General features: G+C 53.9%; 3 protein-coding genes across 5 annotated transcripts; 2 read left to right on the top strand and 1 right to left on the bottom strand.

The window, feature by feature from the left end:
• TYROBP (TYRO protein tyrosine kinase binding protein) lies at positions 211 to 3,113 on the top strand. The gene is made up of 5 exons (XM_005692283.3): positions 211 to 350; positions 730 to 756; positions 919 to 1,053; positions 1,211 to 1,254; positions 2,878 to 3,113. The coding sequence occupies exons 1-5, from the start codon at positions 296 to 298 to the stop codon at positions 2,941 to 2,943; spliced, it is 327 nt and encodes a 108-aa protein (XP_005692340.1). The 5' UTR covers positions 211 to 295; the 3' UTR covers positions 2,944 to 3,113.
• On the bottom strand, positions 3,232 to 5,064 carry HCST (hematopoietic cell signal transducer). Of its 2 annotated transcripts, none has more exons than XM_018063401.1 (4): positions 4,572 to 5,038; positions 4,157 to 4,180; positions 3,611 to 3,742; positions 3,232 to 3,382 (listed from the first exon to the last, which is right to left on the bottom strand). In XM_018063401.1, exons 1-4 carry the CDS (start codon positions 4,612 to 4,614, stop codon positions 3,342 to 3,344), a joined length of 240 nt encoding a protein of 79 aa, XP_017918890.1. In that variant the 5' UTR covers positions 4,615 to 5,038; the 3' UTR covers positions 3,232 to 3,341. The 2 variants fall into 2 exon arrangements, with proteins under 2 accessions (XP_017918890.1, XP_017918891.1); XM_018063402.1 differs by having other exon boundaries at positions 3,233 to 3,379; positions 4,572 to 5,064.
• Positions 6,060 to 14,580, top strand: NFKBID (NFKB inhibitor delta). Of its 2 annotated transcripts, none has more exons than XM_013971186.2 (12): positions 6,060 to 6,145; positions 7,523 to 7,623; positions 7,803 to 7,863; positions 8,236 to 8,453; positions 8,706 to 8,896; positions 8,978 to 9,083; positions 9,202 to 9,348; positions 9,463 to 9,514; positions 9,607 to 9,755; positions 12,635 to 12,751; positions 13,046 to 13,210; positions 13,923 to 14,580. In XM_013971186.2, the coding sequence occupies exons 4-12, from the start codon at positions 8,448 to 8,450 to the stop codon at positions 13,974 to 13,976; spliced, it is 987 nt and encodes a 328-aa protein (XP_013826640.2). In that variant the 5' UTR covers positions 6,060 to 6,145; positions 7,523 to 7,623; positions 7,803 to 7,863; positions 8,236 to 8,447; the 3' UTR covers positions 13,977 to 14,580. The 2 variants fall into 2 exon arrangements, with proteins under 2 accessions (XP_013826640.2, XP_017918865.1); XM_018063376.1 differs by lacking the exon at positions 6,060 to 6,145 and adding an exon at positions 6,833 to 6,955 and having other exon boundaries at positions 13,923 to 14,153.

Below are 14,807 nucleotides of genomic sequence, written 5' to 3'. Positions count from 1 at the left end.
AGTCACAGTCAGCCAGAGACCCTCCTGTGACAATGATGGTGGACCTCTGTCTGGGGGTGGAGGTTGAATGGACACATGCGCCCATCGCCCTTCATTCTAACCACTGGAGGCTGCAGCCTGGGGTGTCTGGGCCTGACTCTCTTTGGTGATGTCTGTCTGTCTCTGTTCCTCCTCCCCCATCGTCCCCTCCTCCCTCCTGCCACCACCCACCTCAGACTTCCTCCTTTACTTGGTTGGACACTACGCCACATCCCACCCGCCTTGGACTGTGGTGTCCAGCAGCGTTGCCTGCATCATGGGGGGCCTTAGACCCTCCGATAGGCTCCTATCTCTCCTTCTGACTGTGGGTGGTGAGTTGGGGGCTTCTGCAGCTTCTGGGCTCAGCACGGGGCAGGGCAGGGAGCTGGGTGGAAAGAGAGAATTGAAGTGGGGCGGGGGAGTGTTGGGACTGCAGCAGATCCCCAGCTCCCCAAACCCTATGAGTCTCTCCCAGAGCCTGCGCTCCTACCCGCCCCAAGATTTAGCCTCGGGGAGAAGCAGAGGGAGCGGACTCTAAGAGTGTTGCGACAGGACAAGTCGATGTAGAAGGAACACAGTCCAGAGGCCTTGATGACGGTCCCCAGCTCCCTTTCGTGCCCGCCGGGCATCAGGAGACACCCTCCCCAGCTTCTATGCCTACCCCGCAGCCACAGCCCCGTGTCTCAGTTTACCTTCTTTTCCTCTCCTCAGGTCTCAGCCTCGTCCAGGCCCAGAGGGGTAGGTCTAGACCTTGCAATCCCCCACCCTACCTCCCAAAGATCAGCCCACCTCTGGACCCTTCCCCAGTCTCTCCACACCTCCCCCGCTGATGACTGACACCTCCTCCCAATTCCCACTCCCAGTGGCCTCCCCTGACTCCTATAACACATCCATTCCCAGAATGCAACTGCTCCTCGTTGAGCCCTGGCGTGCTGGCAGGGATCGTGCTGGGGGACCTGATGCTGACCCTCCTCATCGCTCTGGCTGTGTACTCCCTGGGTCGGCTGGTCCCTCGGGGGCGAGGCGCTGCGGAGGGTGAGTGGGGCTGGCTGGGGATGGCCTGGGACCCTCTGAGGACTTGCCTGGCCAGGGAAGGGTAAGCTCCCAAGTCACAACCTCCCAAAGGGAGGTGATGGAGGGGCTGACTTTGGAACAAGAAAATAGTCCCAATTCTCACCCCACCCTTGAGCAGTGACCCGGAAACAGCACATCACGGAGACAGAGTCGCCTTATCAGGTAAGGAAACCAAGTTCTTGCCTCATCTCTCACTCCGGCCCTGTGGTTGTCTGTCCGAAATGGCCCTCTCCTGGTCCCGGCAGAACCCAGACCCTGAAGCCACTTTCTCAGGAGCTCCTCAAACACTGAACATGAAGCGTCCAAAACTGCTTTCAGTGATCAGTCATGACCTTACGCTCAGCTTACAATGTACGGAGGGGAAATTCAGGGATGATTTGCCTCAGCCAGAAGGCAGGAAAAGCCCAGCCCAGGACATGCTGATTTCTTAGAGAAGTCCTCCGAAGAGCAGAGGATATAATTCAACCCAATTGGGTAACTTTAAAATGAGGAGTTTCAGAATTAATAGTGGGGGGCAGGGAGCAGATCTTGTCTCCTTTTGAGAAACTGACAAAAGCCAGAGACTCCTCAGAAAAATCCATATGAAAAACGTAAAACTGTTCATATAATCTACGGGCAGTGCAAGTATCCTTGAAACCCTCCTTAAGAACGATGATACAGGGACTTCTCTGGTGGTCCAATGGCCAAGACTCTGCTCTCCCAATGCAGGGAGCTCAGGTTCAATCCCTGGTTAGGGAACTAGATCCCACAGGCCACAACTAAGAACCACAATGCAAATGTCATCTTTCCATCTTCCACCCCGTCAGTGTTATTCTTAACCCTTTACGGGGTCATGAGTTCCTCTGAGAATCTAATGGAAGTCAAACAGGCCCTCTCCAGAAAGATGAACTCCCAGACCAGGCATTTGTATGTGATTTTAGGGATATCTGAGGCGGGCATCTTGGGGCCACAGACCCTTACCCCACCCCCACTGTGAACCCTGCTCTGTGAAGTCTGTTTTATTTGTCTGCAACCAGCTCTGGTTTGCCCCACTCGTGGCTTGAAAGTCTCTCTGTAAAGTATAAGAATCTCAAGTTTGGCTCCATGAGGACCAGAAGACTCAAGGGAATTTCCAGTTCCTGGGAGGCAGTAACATTTTAGGGCAAAGCCCCAATTCATTCATTCCTTTGGTGAAATTTGTTGAGGGCTTGTTTAGGCTAGATGCTGGCGAGCTTACATCCTAGCTGGAGAGACAGTCTTGAAGCAAATTAACAAGATCACTTGGGGAGGCAGTGTGAAGAAAATAAAGCATATTGATGTGACAATGACTGGGCTGAGAGGAGGAGAAACTAGAGATGAGGAAACCAAGAAATGCCTCTCAGGGAATTCCCTGGTGGTCCAGTGGTTAAGACTCTGTGCTTCCAATGCAGGGGGGCCCAGGTTTGATCTCTGTTCCACATGCCATGTGGTCAAAGGAAAAGAGAAATGCCTCTCTCAGAAAATGCCATGAGCTGAGACTAGAAGGGGGAGAAGGAACCTCCCATGGGAATATCTGGGGGACTGGTGTTCCAGGCAGAGAGAAGAGCACACCCAAAGGCCCCTTGCCTGGGGCGTAATGGTGAGGCAGAGGGAAGAGGTGAACACTGAATGCCTTTGAATAAAATCCCAGATCTCTTTCATGGCTACAAAGTTGAAGAAGCTGCCAGAGGCCTTGCCAGCCCCTGGAAGAAAGCTAGATTTTCAGTTTATTTGGTCCATACCCTGGTGGTCCTTTCACTGATGGTGCATACCCTATCCATCCCTTAGGAGCTCCAGGGCCAGAGGACAGATGTCTACAGCGACCTCAATACACAGAGGCCATATTACAAATGAGTCCAAAGCAGGGCTGTCAACAACCTGATGTCTGGATCCAGTCATTCCTGATGCCTGCTCAGCACTCTACTCTTAATCTCATCAAGACACAGATGCACAGAGTGGCCTCCATGAGATGTCAGACCTCTCCCCACTACTGCCCCCAAATAAACATTGGAGCACACAAGCAATGCTGAGTTATTCCAGATCCCTGGGCTGATGGGGTGGGGATATACAGAGTCCTGGGGGGATCAAGGACTCAGAAAACAAATAAATGAGAAGGAGCCTTTGAGAAAGAAATAAAACAAGAAGTATTTCAATGGCTTTATTCCAGCCCCAAAGCAGGGTGGATTTTCTTGTGCCGCCACCCACATGCAGGATGAGAAGGTCAGAAGTCAAAACTCGCAGTTACAGGGAAGTCAACCCCTGCCAGGCATGTTGATGTAGATTTTGTCATCTTCTGGGGGTGGGGGAGAGAAAACATGAGGCCTGACCACCCACCTCCCACCCACACCTCCACCCCCTTGGGGACCCCTAGCCTCAGGGGTTTTCTCAGGAGTTCCCCCAAGCACCGCCCCCAGGGTTTCCCCGGAACCTCGAGGGCTTGCCCAAGGGGGACCCCCACCCTGGGGACCCCCTCCCTAGGGACATCTTGTCCCTTTAGGCCCAGCCCTGTCCCCATTCTCACCTTGGGTGGGCCTGCTGCGTAGGCGAGCACACACAAACACCACCACCACAATTAGCAGTGACACAACAGCATCCGCAGCCACAAGGCCTGCCAGGAGTGGCAGAGAGAGGGGCCCACATCCGGAACAGGAACCTGAAGGGTGGGGACCAAGACAAGAGGCAGCTGAGGGGGGTTCCAGACGCTCAAGGCTGGGCTTCAGGCATATGATGCAAAGGAAATCCCTTTGAGGGGGGGGTGTCCCAGAATTCCTGGGGAAGGAAAGGGGCGATGGAGATTCAGAGAGAAGCTGGGGATGTCCTATAGCTTCCAGGACTGTGCTTTGGGCACAGTGAGTACCCCTGAAGACAGGTTAGGGGGTTGGCGCATTGTTGGGCCTTCAGTTTGATGATGAGGATGGTGACATGGGGACCCAGAGAGGGCTGCAGATCCTCTGGCGGCTCCAACTTGAGGATGAGAAGTGAGATTCAGGACTCACAGGCCACACTTTAGGAAAGCAAGCAGGACCTGAAGTGATGCTGCAAAGGGGAGGGAGTGTTGACTTCTCACCTGGGGTCATCTGAGCTGTAGCCACTGTGGAAGGAGAGGGAAGGCAGATCAGTGGGCAGAGGTGGTTCTCAAAACAGGGCGCAAGGAAAGGAGATGCCCTGAAAAATAACCTCTACTCCGGAGAGATCAAATGAGAAGAGGGGCCAAGTGGGAGGGGAGTGCCCAGAGACCCAGAGAGAGACAGGAAATCAGAAGTAGAGGCAGAGACGCAGCAGTAGAAAGGGATGGACAGGCAGCCATCCAAATTCAGCTTCCCTTCCCAAAGAATCGGCCCAGAAGTTTATTTCTGGAAAGGAAAGGGCACTGAGAGAAGGACCCGCCCTCAGCACCCCTCCCTTCAGATGCCACCCGAAACTGTCCTGTTCACAAAACTCTAACACCACCCCCCCACAGCCCCCGTAACCACTGGCTTCACCTGGGAGCAAAAGCAGGAACAGGATGTTGCCTGGCAGGACCATGGTGGGCTGGGGGCTGGAAAGGACCTCTCAAAAGGCTTTGGTCCAGAGAAGTCCTGAGGAACAATGGGGGAGTGGAGAGGCAGCAATAGCGGATGTCACCCTGCTGGTGACAAGGCCACCTGCTTCCTGTGTGTCTGTGTGGGAGGGGGAGAGGTGATGGATCCCTCTGACTGCCTTCAGGGACAAACCAGGGGGAGGGTCAGAGAGACCAGGGAGGCTGCTATGATTGTCCAGGTGAGACGTGACAGGTAGACCAGGGTGTGGGCACTGGGGAGATTCTGGCAAGATTTTTAAAGTAGAGACGACAAAACTTGCTGACGGAGTGGATATGAGTGTGTATGAGAGAGAGGGGTCCAGGATGACCGAAGATTCTGGTCTGAGCAACTAAGGACAGAGAATCCTTTGATAGGATGGAGAAGGAGGGGAAGTAGGTTTAGATGAAAAAGTGCCCAGGTTTGGCAAACTGAGTTGGAAATATCTGATAGAACTCCCTGTGGAGAAGCTGAATGACCACAGCGGCCTCTTTTGAGTTCATGGGATGTCTGGTCTGGAGATGTAAATTTGGGGACTGATGGCTCATGGATGGTATTTAAAGCCATAAGACTGGATGAGATCATCAAGGAAGTGAGTAGAGACACAGGAGCAACACTACCTCCCCCAGCACCAAGAAAGGGTGAAGAGGAGTAAACAGGCAGGGAAACGGAAGAAGCAGCAAGTGAGGGAGGAGACCTAGGAGAGCACAGTCTTGAACGCAGGGGAGAAATGTGATTTACATGGTAACCAAGATGGGAACTGAGAAACGAGCCTCCCACTGGAATGACAGTCTGCTCGAGGGCTGGGAATTCCTGCCTGCTTAGTTCACAGATACACCACAGCACCCAGCAAAGTGCCTCCCTTGCACTAATAAATTCTTTTTAACGACGAATGAACAAATGAGAACTGGCCTCTGAAAAAGACGGTGATGTGGGGAAGAGGGGAAATTTGAGTTCACCTATATTACTCTTACCTACAGACCTTTCCTGCCTTGAGACCAAGGAGTCCAGAACCCCAGCCCCCTTCTCCCTGGACCTGGTATTACTGGCAGCGTCCTCCCACCCTCTACCAGTCCAGGGCCTTGAAGTCAAGGCCTCCAACATCCACTTGGACAAAGATTCAGAAATTCGGGTCCCCAGTTCCCTCCTCCTTCAGGAGTCCGCCACCCTCTCAGGGTGCCTCTGAGGCACCTTCTCCCTCAGACCAAAGATAGGGTTCCCAATTCCTCTTTCCCAGGAGACTTCGGAGTCGGGCCTTCAAAATGAGCTCCGCCCATTCAGACACCAGATTCGCTCGAGGGCACCGCGGGGACTCCCGGGCTTGTGGGCGGGGCCCTGCCCAGCACTGGGCGGGACCAGACTCTCCGTTTAAAAACTCGCGGGGAGACTCGGTCCAAGATCGGGGACCCGGCGGCGGCTCCGCGGGGAAGCAGCGACGCTGGCGCAGCGCCGAGGCCGGGGCCCTGGGGGCCCGCAATCAGCACCACGGAATCCCCGAGGTAACTGGGGGGCGGGGAGGTGAAGTACGCTCGACCCCTAAGAGAGGGGCTGGGGAACGGACTCCTGAAGTTCGGAGGGACGGAGATGGACATCAGGAGTGAGGGGTCTAGCATCAAGCTGAGAGTGAGAACCCAATGTGTGCAGGGGGCAGAGGGTGCAGAGTCCTGGGTCGTGATGCAGGAGCGGCTGGGATTCTGGGCTCCGAGTCCGGAGAGCTAAAGGACTGGGGATCCGGAATCTTAGGTCCTGGGGGTGAAAGTGCTGGGAGGCCCCGAGCCCTGCCTGAGTCCTAGGAGGAGGGGCTGGCGACCCAGCCGCCATACTCGAGAAAGAGGCTGGATTGAGACCTTGGGGGCGTTTGAAATTGGCCAAGGTCTGGATAGGCAATGTCCAAGGCTTGGCTGCAGGGATGCTCTCTGCCCGTGATCCTGCCCCCCACCCTGGGATTTCCCGAGTCGCCGCCCGGCCCGGGTCCCCGGGCTTAGCAGGAATTCCCCATGTGCGGGGATTCCACGAACGCCACGCTTGGCCACGCATCGTGTTTCGGAGCCGGACACCTGGTGTATGGGGTAGAGAGGAAGAGGGAGATGGAAGATTCCCTTGCGTGAGCGCCGTGACGTCAGCGCGTCGCGTCTGGGCTGTTTCCGAGTCCGCCCTCCCGCGCTTAACCCTTTTTCCGCCAGAACCGGGTGAGGGCCGAGGGCCCAGGCCTCTGGGGTCGGGTGAACAAGGAGTCTGGAAACTGGGAGCTGAGGCCCGGACTCCTGGGTCCTGGGGTAGCAGTTGAGAGTCTCCCAGACTCCTGTGGGGTGAGGCTTGGACTCCTGGGTGTGAAGAAGGGGGCGAGGTCCGAACTTTTGGATCCCTGAAGAGCCAGGGGACTGTTGAATTCGTGGTTCCTCAGGGAGAGGGGCTGTGGACTAGGATATCTGGTTTCCCGAGGAAAAGTATCAGGGCAGCTTCTAAGGCAGGGAGATTTGGGAACCTGGATGTGCGTCTCTGTGAAGGGAAGCCCGGCATCCCCCCGAATTCCTCAGGACTGGGAGATCTGGGGGTGGGGTGCGGTGGGATTTTTCACGGAAGTGGCGGTCAGAGGGAGGGGGGCTGCAGAGCGCGCCCTCCACCCCCTTCCTTAGTTTCCACGACGCTGGTGGAAAGTTGGGTCAGAGGGGAAAGTGCGGAGCAAAAGGAAGGAAACGGCGGAGGCGGCTGCGGCGCCTCACCCGAAATCGTAGATTGGCTTTGGAGTTCTCAGGCGACAGCAGTGTGCCAGTTTTTTCCGCGCGGGAGGGCGAGGAGGATGTTCAGATCCACTCCCCCGCGCCTTTGGGTGACTTAAAGACCCCTGATAACTTCATTCCCTCCTCACCCCGCAGTGAGCCGGAATGAGCGCAGCCATTGCCCGTCACAGACGGTGAAGAAGCTGCTAGAAGAGCAGAGGCGCCGCCAGCAGCAGCCAGACGCCGGTGGGCTACCGGTGAGCCCCAGGACGCCCTATAAACTACAACTCCCGTGAGGCCGTGTCCTGGTGGGCAAGGGCCCTCAGGGCTGACGAGAGATGTAGTTCTGACTTAGATGCCCTGTAGGTGGGGAATGGGTGCCGCGGAGTCTGCTGGATAAATTCCCCCTTGTTTCTTTCTGTTTTGGCCTCTACAGGGACAGTTCCCACCTCCCCTGGCCCAGCCCCTGACTTCATCTGTGAATGAAGGTGAAGCTGGTAAGTCTAGAAACTCACTGGGTTCCCTCAGGGACTCAAACATCCCCGCTCTTAGAACTTTCTAGAACTTAGATGTTAGGCCCTCATTCTTGCTGAGACCTGGTAGAAGTTTTATCTCCCAGATTCTCTGAAGCTCAGTAGTTTATGCACGTAGTCCTGGGGCCCAGGCTCCCAGCCTGGAGTCTAGGCCCTCACTCACTCAGTGTTCAGGCATTTAGGCCCCCATAGTCCAAACCTCCAGCCCTTTGGTGCCCCAGAAGTACTAGCTTTCTGTATCCTGGGGACACTGGGCCCTCATACAGCTCCTGTCTGGGCTTCCGCTTCCCTGACTCTGGTAACCGGGCCTGCCCCTGCTCCTTCTCTCACACACAGGCCATACTCACTTCCCAGCACACCAGGAGACTGTGGGTTCTGGACTTGGCAGCCTGGCACCCCCCACTGGCTTTGTAGACTGGGACCCCAACACGCATGCTGCCTACACGGATAGCCTCTACTCTTATCCTGCTTCTGCTGCTGAAAGTTTTCTGACTCCTGACTTCTACTCACCCTCGGACCCAGGGCGGCCGTGTTCGTTTCCCCTGGGGATGGAGGTGAGACTGACAATGGGAACTGGATGCTGAAGGGTCCCTGAGATGCCCAGTTGCCCTTATGCAGCACAGCATTCTGAGATGTCTGGGTTAGGAACCCATTCCTCAGATGGGCAAAACTGAGGCCCAAAGGTCCAGGGTTACTGGCTGCAGATGGAACATCCAGCCACTCTGCCTAGCACTCTGTATGTATATGTGTGTGGTGGAAAGGGAATTCTCAGCTGACTGGCTCTCCCCACCCTCTGTATCCTTCAGGACCCCCTGGACACTCGGCTCTATGCAGACCCTTCCCTGCCACAGGCAGGATCCTGGAGGGCTTCTGGGCTTCCCTCAGGACCTCCACAGTTGCCTCCTGTGGTCACTGGACCATCCCTGGACACTGCCCGTGCTCACATGCTGGCTCTAGGGCCCCAAAAGCTGCTGGCGCAGGATGAGGAGGGAGACACGTGAGTACAGGGGAGTGGAGTCTGTGGGCTCCCTGCTCAGCTGGGGTGCTGTGCTCATTGCTACCCCCAACCTATCCCCAGGCTCCTGCACCTGTTTGCGGCACGGGGTTTGCGCTGGGCAGCATACGCCGCAGCTGAGATGCTCCAAGCATACAGACATCTGGACATTCGTGAGCATAAGGGCAAGGTGAGGGCTGGAGGCTTGGTCTCCTGGATCTGAGGGCAAAAGGGCTGAGGGCCTGGGTCCCTGGTTTTCAGAGGGTAGAGGATGGGGGCCCCAGACTGACCTTTCCTGACACCTGCAGACCCCTCTTCTGGTGGCTGCTGCTGCCAACCAACCCCTGATTGTGGAGGATCTACTGAACCTGGGAGCGGAACCCAATGCCACTGACCATCGAGGACGTTCTGTCTTACACGTGGCCGCTACGTATGGGCTCCCAAGAGTCCTCTCGGTATGTCCGTTTGGCAGATGGGATGAGTGGGATGGGCTAGATTGCCTAGATCCTGACTTCCAGGGCTACATGGCCTGGAGAGACTCTAAGCCAGCTCTCTGCCTTCTCCTCCAGGCTGTAATTAACTCAGGGGTTCGAGTTGACATAGAAGCCAGAGACTTTGAGGGTAAGTTGAATGGTGGGCAGGGTGTTGTGGCAGGTGGGGCTGGGTCAGGGGAGTGCTCCAGATACAGAGTCCTCACTGTCTCTGCTCTGCAGGCCTCACCCCACTCCACACAGCCATCCTGGCCCTCAACGTGGCTATGCACCCACCTGACCTATATCCCCCAGTACTGAGTACCCAGGCCCAGGACAGGCTGGCTTGCGTCAAGATGTTGCTGCACATGGGTGCTGATCACACCAGCCAGGTGAGCTGGGCAGTGGACAGCTAGCCCCCAGGAGGGCATGTGGGATGGGAGCTCTTGAATGTCCAAGAAGGCTAAATAAATGCTGACTTGCCCCTTGTCAGTAGCGTGAACTTAAACATGCTACTTCATTTCTCTGTGTCCCAGTTGTCAACTGGGAATAATATTAATGATTTTAGCTTATATTTATCAAGCACTTAACTATTATTAAACACTGAGTTTCACCAATTAGCTAATTGAATTCTCACAAACATTCTTTGATGCGTGTGCTATTAGTGCCTTCTCCATTTTAATGATAATGAAACTGAGGCTCCAGGACTCAAAAATCTTGTACCTTGTAAGTGTCAGAGAGGGAATTCAAGCCCAGGTGGCCTGACCCTAGAATCCAGCTCTTAATACATATACTCTCCTCCTTCCTGACAGTAGCTCCTTCAAAGGCTGGCTGAAAGAATTACACATCCACTCATTGTTTTGGATTTTTTTTGTTTTAGTTAAAGAACTTTGAACACAGATAAAGTACAGAAAATGATATTGATACAATAAACTCCACCTGTTGCTCTTGTTAAGTCGCTTCAGTGATGTCCAACTCTGTGCCACCCCATAGACAGTAGCCTACCAGGCTCCCCCGTCCCTGGGATTCTCCAGGCAAGAACACTGGAGTGGGTTGCCATTTCCTTCTCCAATGCGTGAAAGTGAAGTCGCTCAGTTGTATCTGACTCTGCGACCCCATGGACTGCAGCCCCCCAGGCTCCTCCGTCCATGGGATTTTCCAGGCAAGAGTACTGGAGTGGGGTGCCATCGCCTTCTCTGAAACTCCACCTACCCAACATAAATAACCAGCAACTCAAAGCTAGTCCTATCCCATTCGCTTCTCCACTTCCCTGTATTATTTTTAAGTAAATCCAAGCTTATAATTTTATGGGTAAAATTACACCTATAAATATTTGTCTTAAAAGATAAGAATTCTTTTTAACCTCAGTACCATTATTCCACCTTAAAAAAATTAACAGTCTCATAATACCAAATATTTTGTGTTCAAATTTTTGTTTGGCTCTAAAGTAACATAAGGGCTTCCCAGGTGGCACAGCAGTAGAGAATCCGCCTGCCAAGCAGGAGACGAGGGTTCGATCCCTGGGTTGGAAAGGTCCCCTCCAGAAGGAAATAGCAACCCACTCCAGTATTCTTGCCTGGAAAATCCCATGGAAGAAGGAGCCTGGCAGGCTGTAGATTCTGGGGTCACAAAGATTCTGACACAACTTAGTGACTGAGCATGCAAGCAAGGTAACATACATTTATTTTTTTCATTAAAAAAATAAACCAAAAAAACTACGATCCAAATAAAGCCCACACATTGCAATGATATATCCTTTTCTTTCCTTTTTAAAAAATTTTTTATTGAAGTATAGTTGATTGACAACGTCGTGTTAGTTTCAGGTATACAGCATAGTGATTTATTTGTACATATATATACATATTCTATTCCATATTTTTTTCCATTATGGTCTATTACAGGATGCTAAGTCTAGTTCCCTGTGCTACACAGTAGGACCCTGATTGTCTGTTTTATATGTAGTAGTTTGTTTCTGCTAATCCCAAACTCCTAATTTATTCTCCCCTACCCTGTTTCCCTTTTAGTATGTTTTCTATGTCTAAACACACAATTTTCCATGTTTATTATCATTAGGGATTCTTTGAAGGTACATAATAAAGTTTCATTGTGGAAAATGTCTTTATTTGTTTCAAAATATGAAGAGAGCTACTCAATATGGAAATAGATATAGGGTTAGGTAGTCCACTGATAAGTGCTTCTCAGCTCCCATCCTTGTAGATAAAATAGTCCATGTGAGATGTGGGTGCATTTTATTGTGTTCAATAGAATGTGGGCTGGCCAGGGCAGCTACTAGTCCAGAAATCCAGAGAGCTACTTTGGAGGACTAGAAAAGGAGTCTTTTTCTCAATGATACCTGGGCTGGAAGACTGTCTTAATGAATATACAGTTCAATGGTGCTTATGATCTGAATGTGTGCTTGTGTTCGCTCAATTGCTCAGTTGTGTCCAACTCTTTACAAGCCCTTGACTGTAGCCCGCAAGGCTCCTCTGTCCGTGGGATTTTCCTGGCAAAAATACTGGAGTGGGCTGCGATTTCCTCCTCCAGGGGAAGTGGGCTGCGATTCCCTCCTCCAGGGGAAGTGGGCTGCGATTCCCTCCTCCAGGGGAAGTGGGCTGCGATTCCCTCCTCCAGGGGAAGTGGGCTGCGATTCCCTCCTCCAGGGGAAGTGGGCTGCGATTCCCTCCTCCAGGGGAAGTGGGCTGCGATTCCCTCCTCCAGGGGAAGTGGGCTGCGATTCCCTCCTCCAGGGGATCTTCCCAACCCAGGGATGGAGACCATGTCTCTTGTGCCTCCTGCACTGGCAGGCAAAGTCCTTACCACTGCGGCATGATCTGAACGGCACCCCTTAAATCTGGTGCTCTTGTAGAGTGCTCAGTGCGTGCAGCTGTGTAATGCACATATGCTGCTGCTGCTGAGTCGCTTCAGTCGTGTCCGACTCTGTGCAGCCCCATAGACGGCAGCCCACCAGGCTCCGCTGTCCCTGGGATTCTCCAGGCAGGAACACTGGAGTGGGTTGCCATTTCCTTCTCCAATGCGTGAAAGTGAAGTCGCTCAGTCGTGTCCGACTCTTAGTGACCCCGTGGACTGCAGCCTTCCAGGCTCCTCTGTCCATGGGATTTTCTAGAGTACTGGAGTGGGGTGCCATCGCCTTCTCCGATGCACATATGGGTGCTTGCAAAAGAGGCACAGAGTCTCTAAAGGCTCTTGGGTTCCATGGCTGGAGGCCTGGGTATGAGGACTGGCCTGACCTCTGCCGTTTCCCTCTCCACAGGAAATCAAGAGCAACAAGACTGTTCTGCACTTGGCTGTGCAGGCTGCCAACCCGACCCTTGTTCAGCTGCTACTGGCACTGCCACAGGGAGACCTGCGGGCCTTTGTCAACATGAAGGTAGGGGCCTGGGCTGGAATGTGCAGATTGGGTGAGATGTGGCAGAGATGGGCAGCTGGGTGCTGGGGGTCCTGTGGGCTGTGGCTGTGGAGGGGACGATGTATAGGATGTGGACCTAGACCCGAGGCACGTGTTGGGCATAGACAGGGCTGTATGGAATGTGGTGTGGAGCAGGGCTCTGGGACGTGAGAGGGGACATGTGGGACGTGAACGTGGCAATATAGAGAGTGTGAGGTCGAGAGCCCTGGCCAGCTGAGTCTGCATCCTTAGCGGTCCTCCCCTCACTGTCTCCAGGCCCATGGGAACACCGCCCTCCACATGGCAGCCGCCCTGCCCCCTGGGCCGGCCCAGGAGGCCATTGTGCGGCGCCTGCTGGCAGCTGGAGCGGATCCAACACTGCGCAACCTGGAGAACGAGCAGCCTGTCCACCTGCTACGGCCTGGGCCGGGCCCCGAGGGGGTGAGTGCTGAGCCAGCCCTTACTGCAGGGTGAACCTCTGACCCCATCCATTCCTGACTTTAGAGGGTGACTTGTGGTCTCAGAAGGTGACCTTGACCCTTCTCCAACCCCAACTTCAAAATGTGACCTTGAGAGACTTCCCTGGCAGTCCAGTGGTTAAGACTTCCCACTTCCGCTGCAAGGGGCTTGGGTTTGATTCCTGGTCTGGAAACTAAGATCCCACATGCCGTGCAGCACAGCCAGAAAACAAAAGTGACCGTGGACCTCAGTGTCTGCTCCCCTGCCTGATAAGGTGACTCCACCTGATCTCTATTTAAACCCTGACCTCAGAGTATGACCTCTACTTTTAACCCTGAATCTTGATCTTAAGGTGTGACCTTTGATCCCCAGGATAACCTCCAGCCCCCTGACTTTTAGTCCTGACCTCAGAGTGGGACTTCTGACCCTCAAATGTGACTGACTCCTAGCTTCTCCCCTTGGACTCCCAGTCCTCAATGCTAATCACAAGGTGGGAACTCCCAACCAGCAACACCTTTGCTCAGGAGCCTTGATTCATTGTGTGCACGAGGCTTCACCCCCATTCCCACGCATTTAACCTTCAAATCCATCTGATTCGACTCACTTCTTTCTAACCCCCAACTTCACAGGGTGCGCCTGCCCCATCTCTCCCTGCAGCCTCTCAAACTTCTTCCCCGTCTTGTTTTGTCCACAGCTCCGGCAGCTATTGAAGAGGAGCCGAGTGGCACCCCCAGGCCTGTCCTCTTAGGACGCAAACCCAGAACCTGGACTGATTTTCCAGTCCCCACCGTCCTGTGGGACAACCAGCGTATGCTAATGTTGCAAATCCGTGATTATGTGGACAATGTCCAGCCTTTGGGGTCTTACATTAAAACCCCAAAATGGCTGCTAGGGAGTAAACAGTCCCCAATATTTGGGGCGGTATGATACCCCTCTCCCACCCACAAGGAGCCCCCTTGATGATTTCTGTGAAATCGAGGCCCCTTGATTGTTTCTGTGAAACATCCTAGATAGCCCCACCCTTTCCCCAGCAGGATCTTTCGGGGTCCCCTCTGCTAGCTCAGCTCTTTACATCTGGAACCCCAGATATAACTCCCTTACGTGTTACTTGGAGTACCCCCCGAAACAGCTTCTCGTACCATCCCAGTAGAGCTCCAAGATGAACCAGTGACCTCCCCGGGACCCAACCCCTTCAGGTCCATAACCCTGAGACAGGAAGGACTCTCCTAAGTTAGGGTCCCCTAGGTCTTTTTAAGTCAGCACTCAACCAGGCCCCTGTCCCAGACATCGGTATTTCCAGTGAATCCCCTCCCCTCTCTGAAACTCCCGATTAAACTCAACCTGGACTGGAACTATTCCTCTCTAATCACTCATCATTGGTGCAGGGAAGCGACTGAGGAGCTGTGTCTGGGTGAGTGTGTCTGGGTGGGCTGTTGTAGCAGACACCGTGGGGGGGCCAAGTCCACATCCTGTCACCCTCCCCGCTCAATGCTTGGTCTGACGGCCAGGGCCAGCACGCTAGTCTTTGCCTGTGGGCCTTCTCAGACCGCTGGTGCCCGCTTTGCGTCTTCCCACTCCA

Source organism: Capra hircus, chromosome 18, assembly GCF_001704415.2.
Source record: "Capra hircus breed San Clemente chromosome 18, ASM170441v1, whole genome shotgun sequence".
Taxonomy (NCBI): domain Eukaryota; kingdom Metazoa; phylum Chordata; class Mammalia; order Artiodactyla; family Bovidae; genus Capra; species Capra hircus.
Note: the sequence above shows the minus strand (reverse complement) of the source record. Positions and strands in the feature narration are given on the sequence as shown.

Bases quoted from the DNA above. Each gene is read 5' to 3' on its own strand.
- TYROBP (XM_005692283.3), top strand. From the start codon at position 296: ATGGGGGGCCTTAGACCCTCCGATAGGCTCCTATCTCTCCTTCTGACT. The intron at 351-729 runs GTGAGTTGGGGG...TCCTCTCCTCAG, and splicing joins TCTCCTTCTGACTGTGGGTG to GTCTCAGCCTCGTCCAGGCC. The intron at 1,255-2,877 runs GTAAGGAAACCA...TCCATCCCTTAG, and splicing joins AGACAGAGTCGCCTTATCAG to GAGCTCCAGGGCCAGAGGAC.
- HCST (XM_018063401.1), bottom strand. From the start codon at position 4,614: ATGGTCCTGCCAGGCAACATCCTGTTCCTGCTTTTGCTCCCAG. The intron at 4,181-4,571 runs GTGAAGCCAGTG...CTCCTTCCACAG, and splicing joins GTTCCTGCTTTTGCTCCCAG to TGGCTACAGCTCAGATGACC. The intron at 3,383-3,610 runs GTGAGAATGGGG...CCCCACCCCCAG, and splicing joins ACGCAGCAGGCCCACCCAAG to AAGATGACAAAATCTACATC.
- NFKBID (XM_013971186.2), top strand. The intron at 9,084-9,201 runs GTGAGGGCTGGA...TGACACCTGCAG, and splicing joins TTCGTGAGCATAAGGGCAAG to ACCCCTCTTCTGGTGGCTGC. The intron at 9,515-9,606 runs GTAAGTTGAATG...TCTGCTCTGCAG, and splicing joins AGAAGCCAGAGACTTTGAGG to GCCTCACCCCACTCCACACA.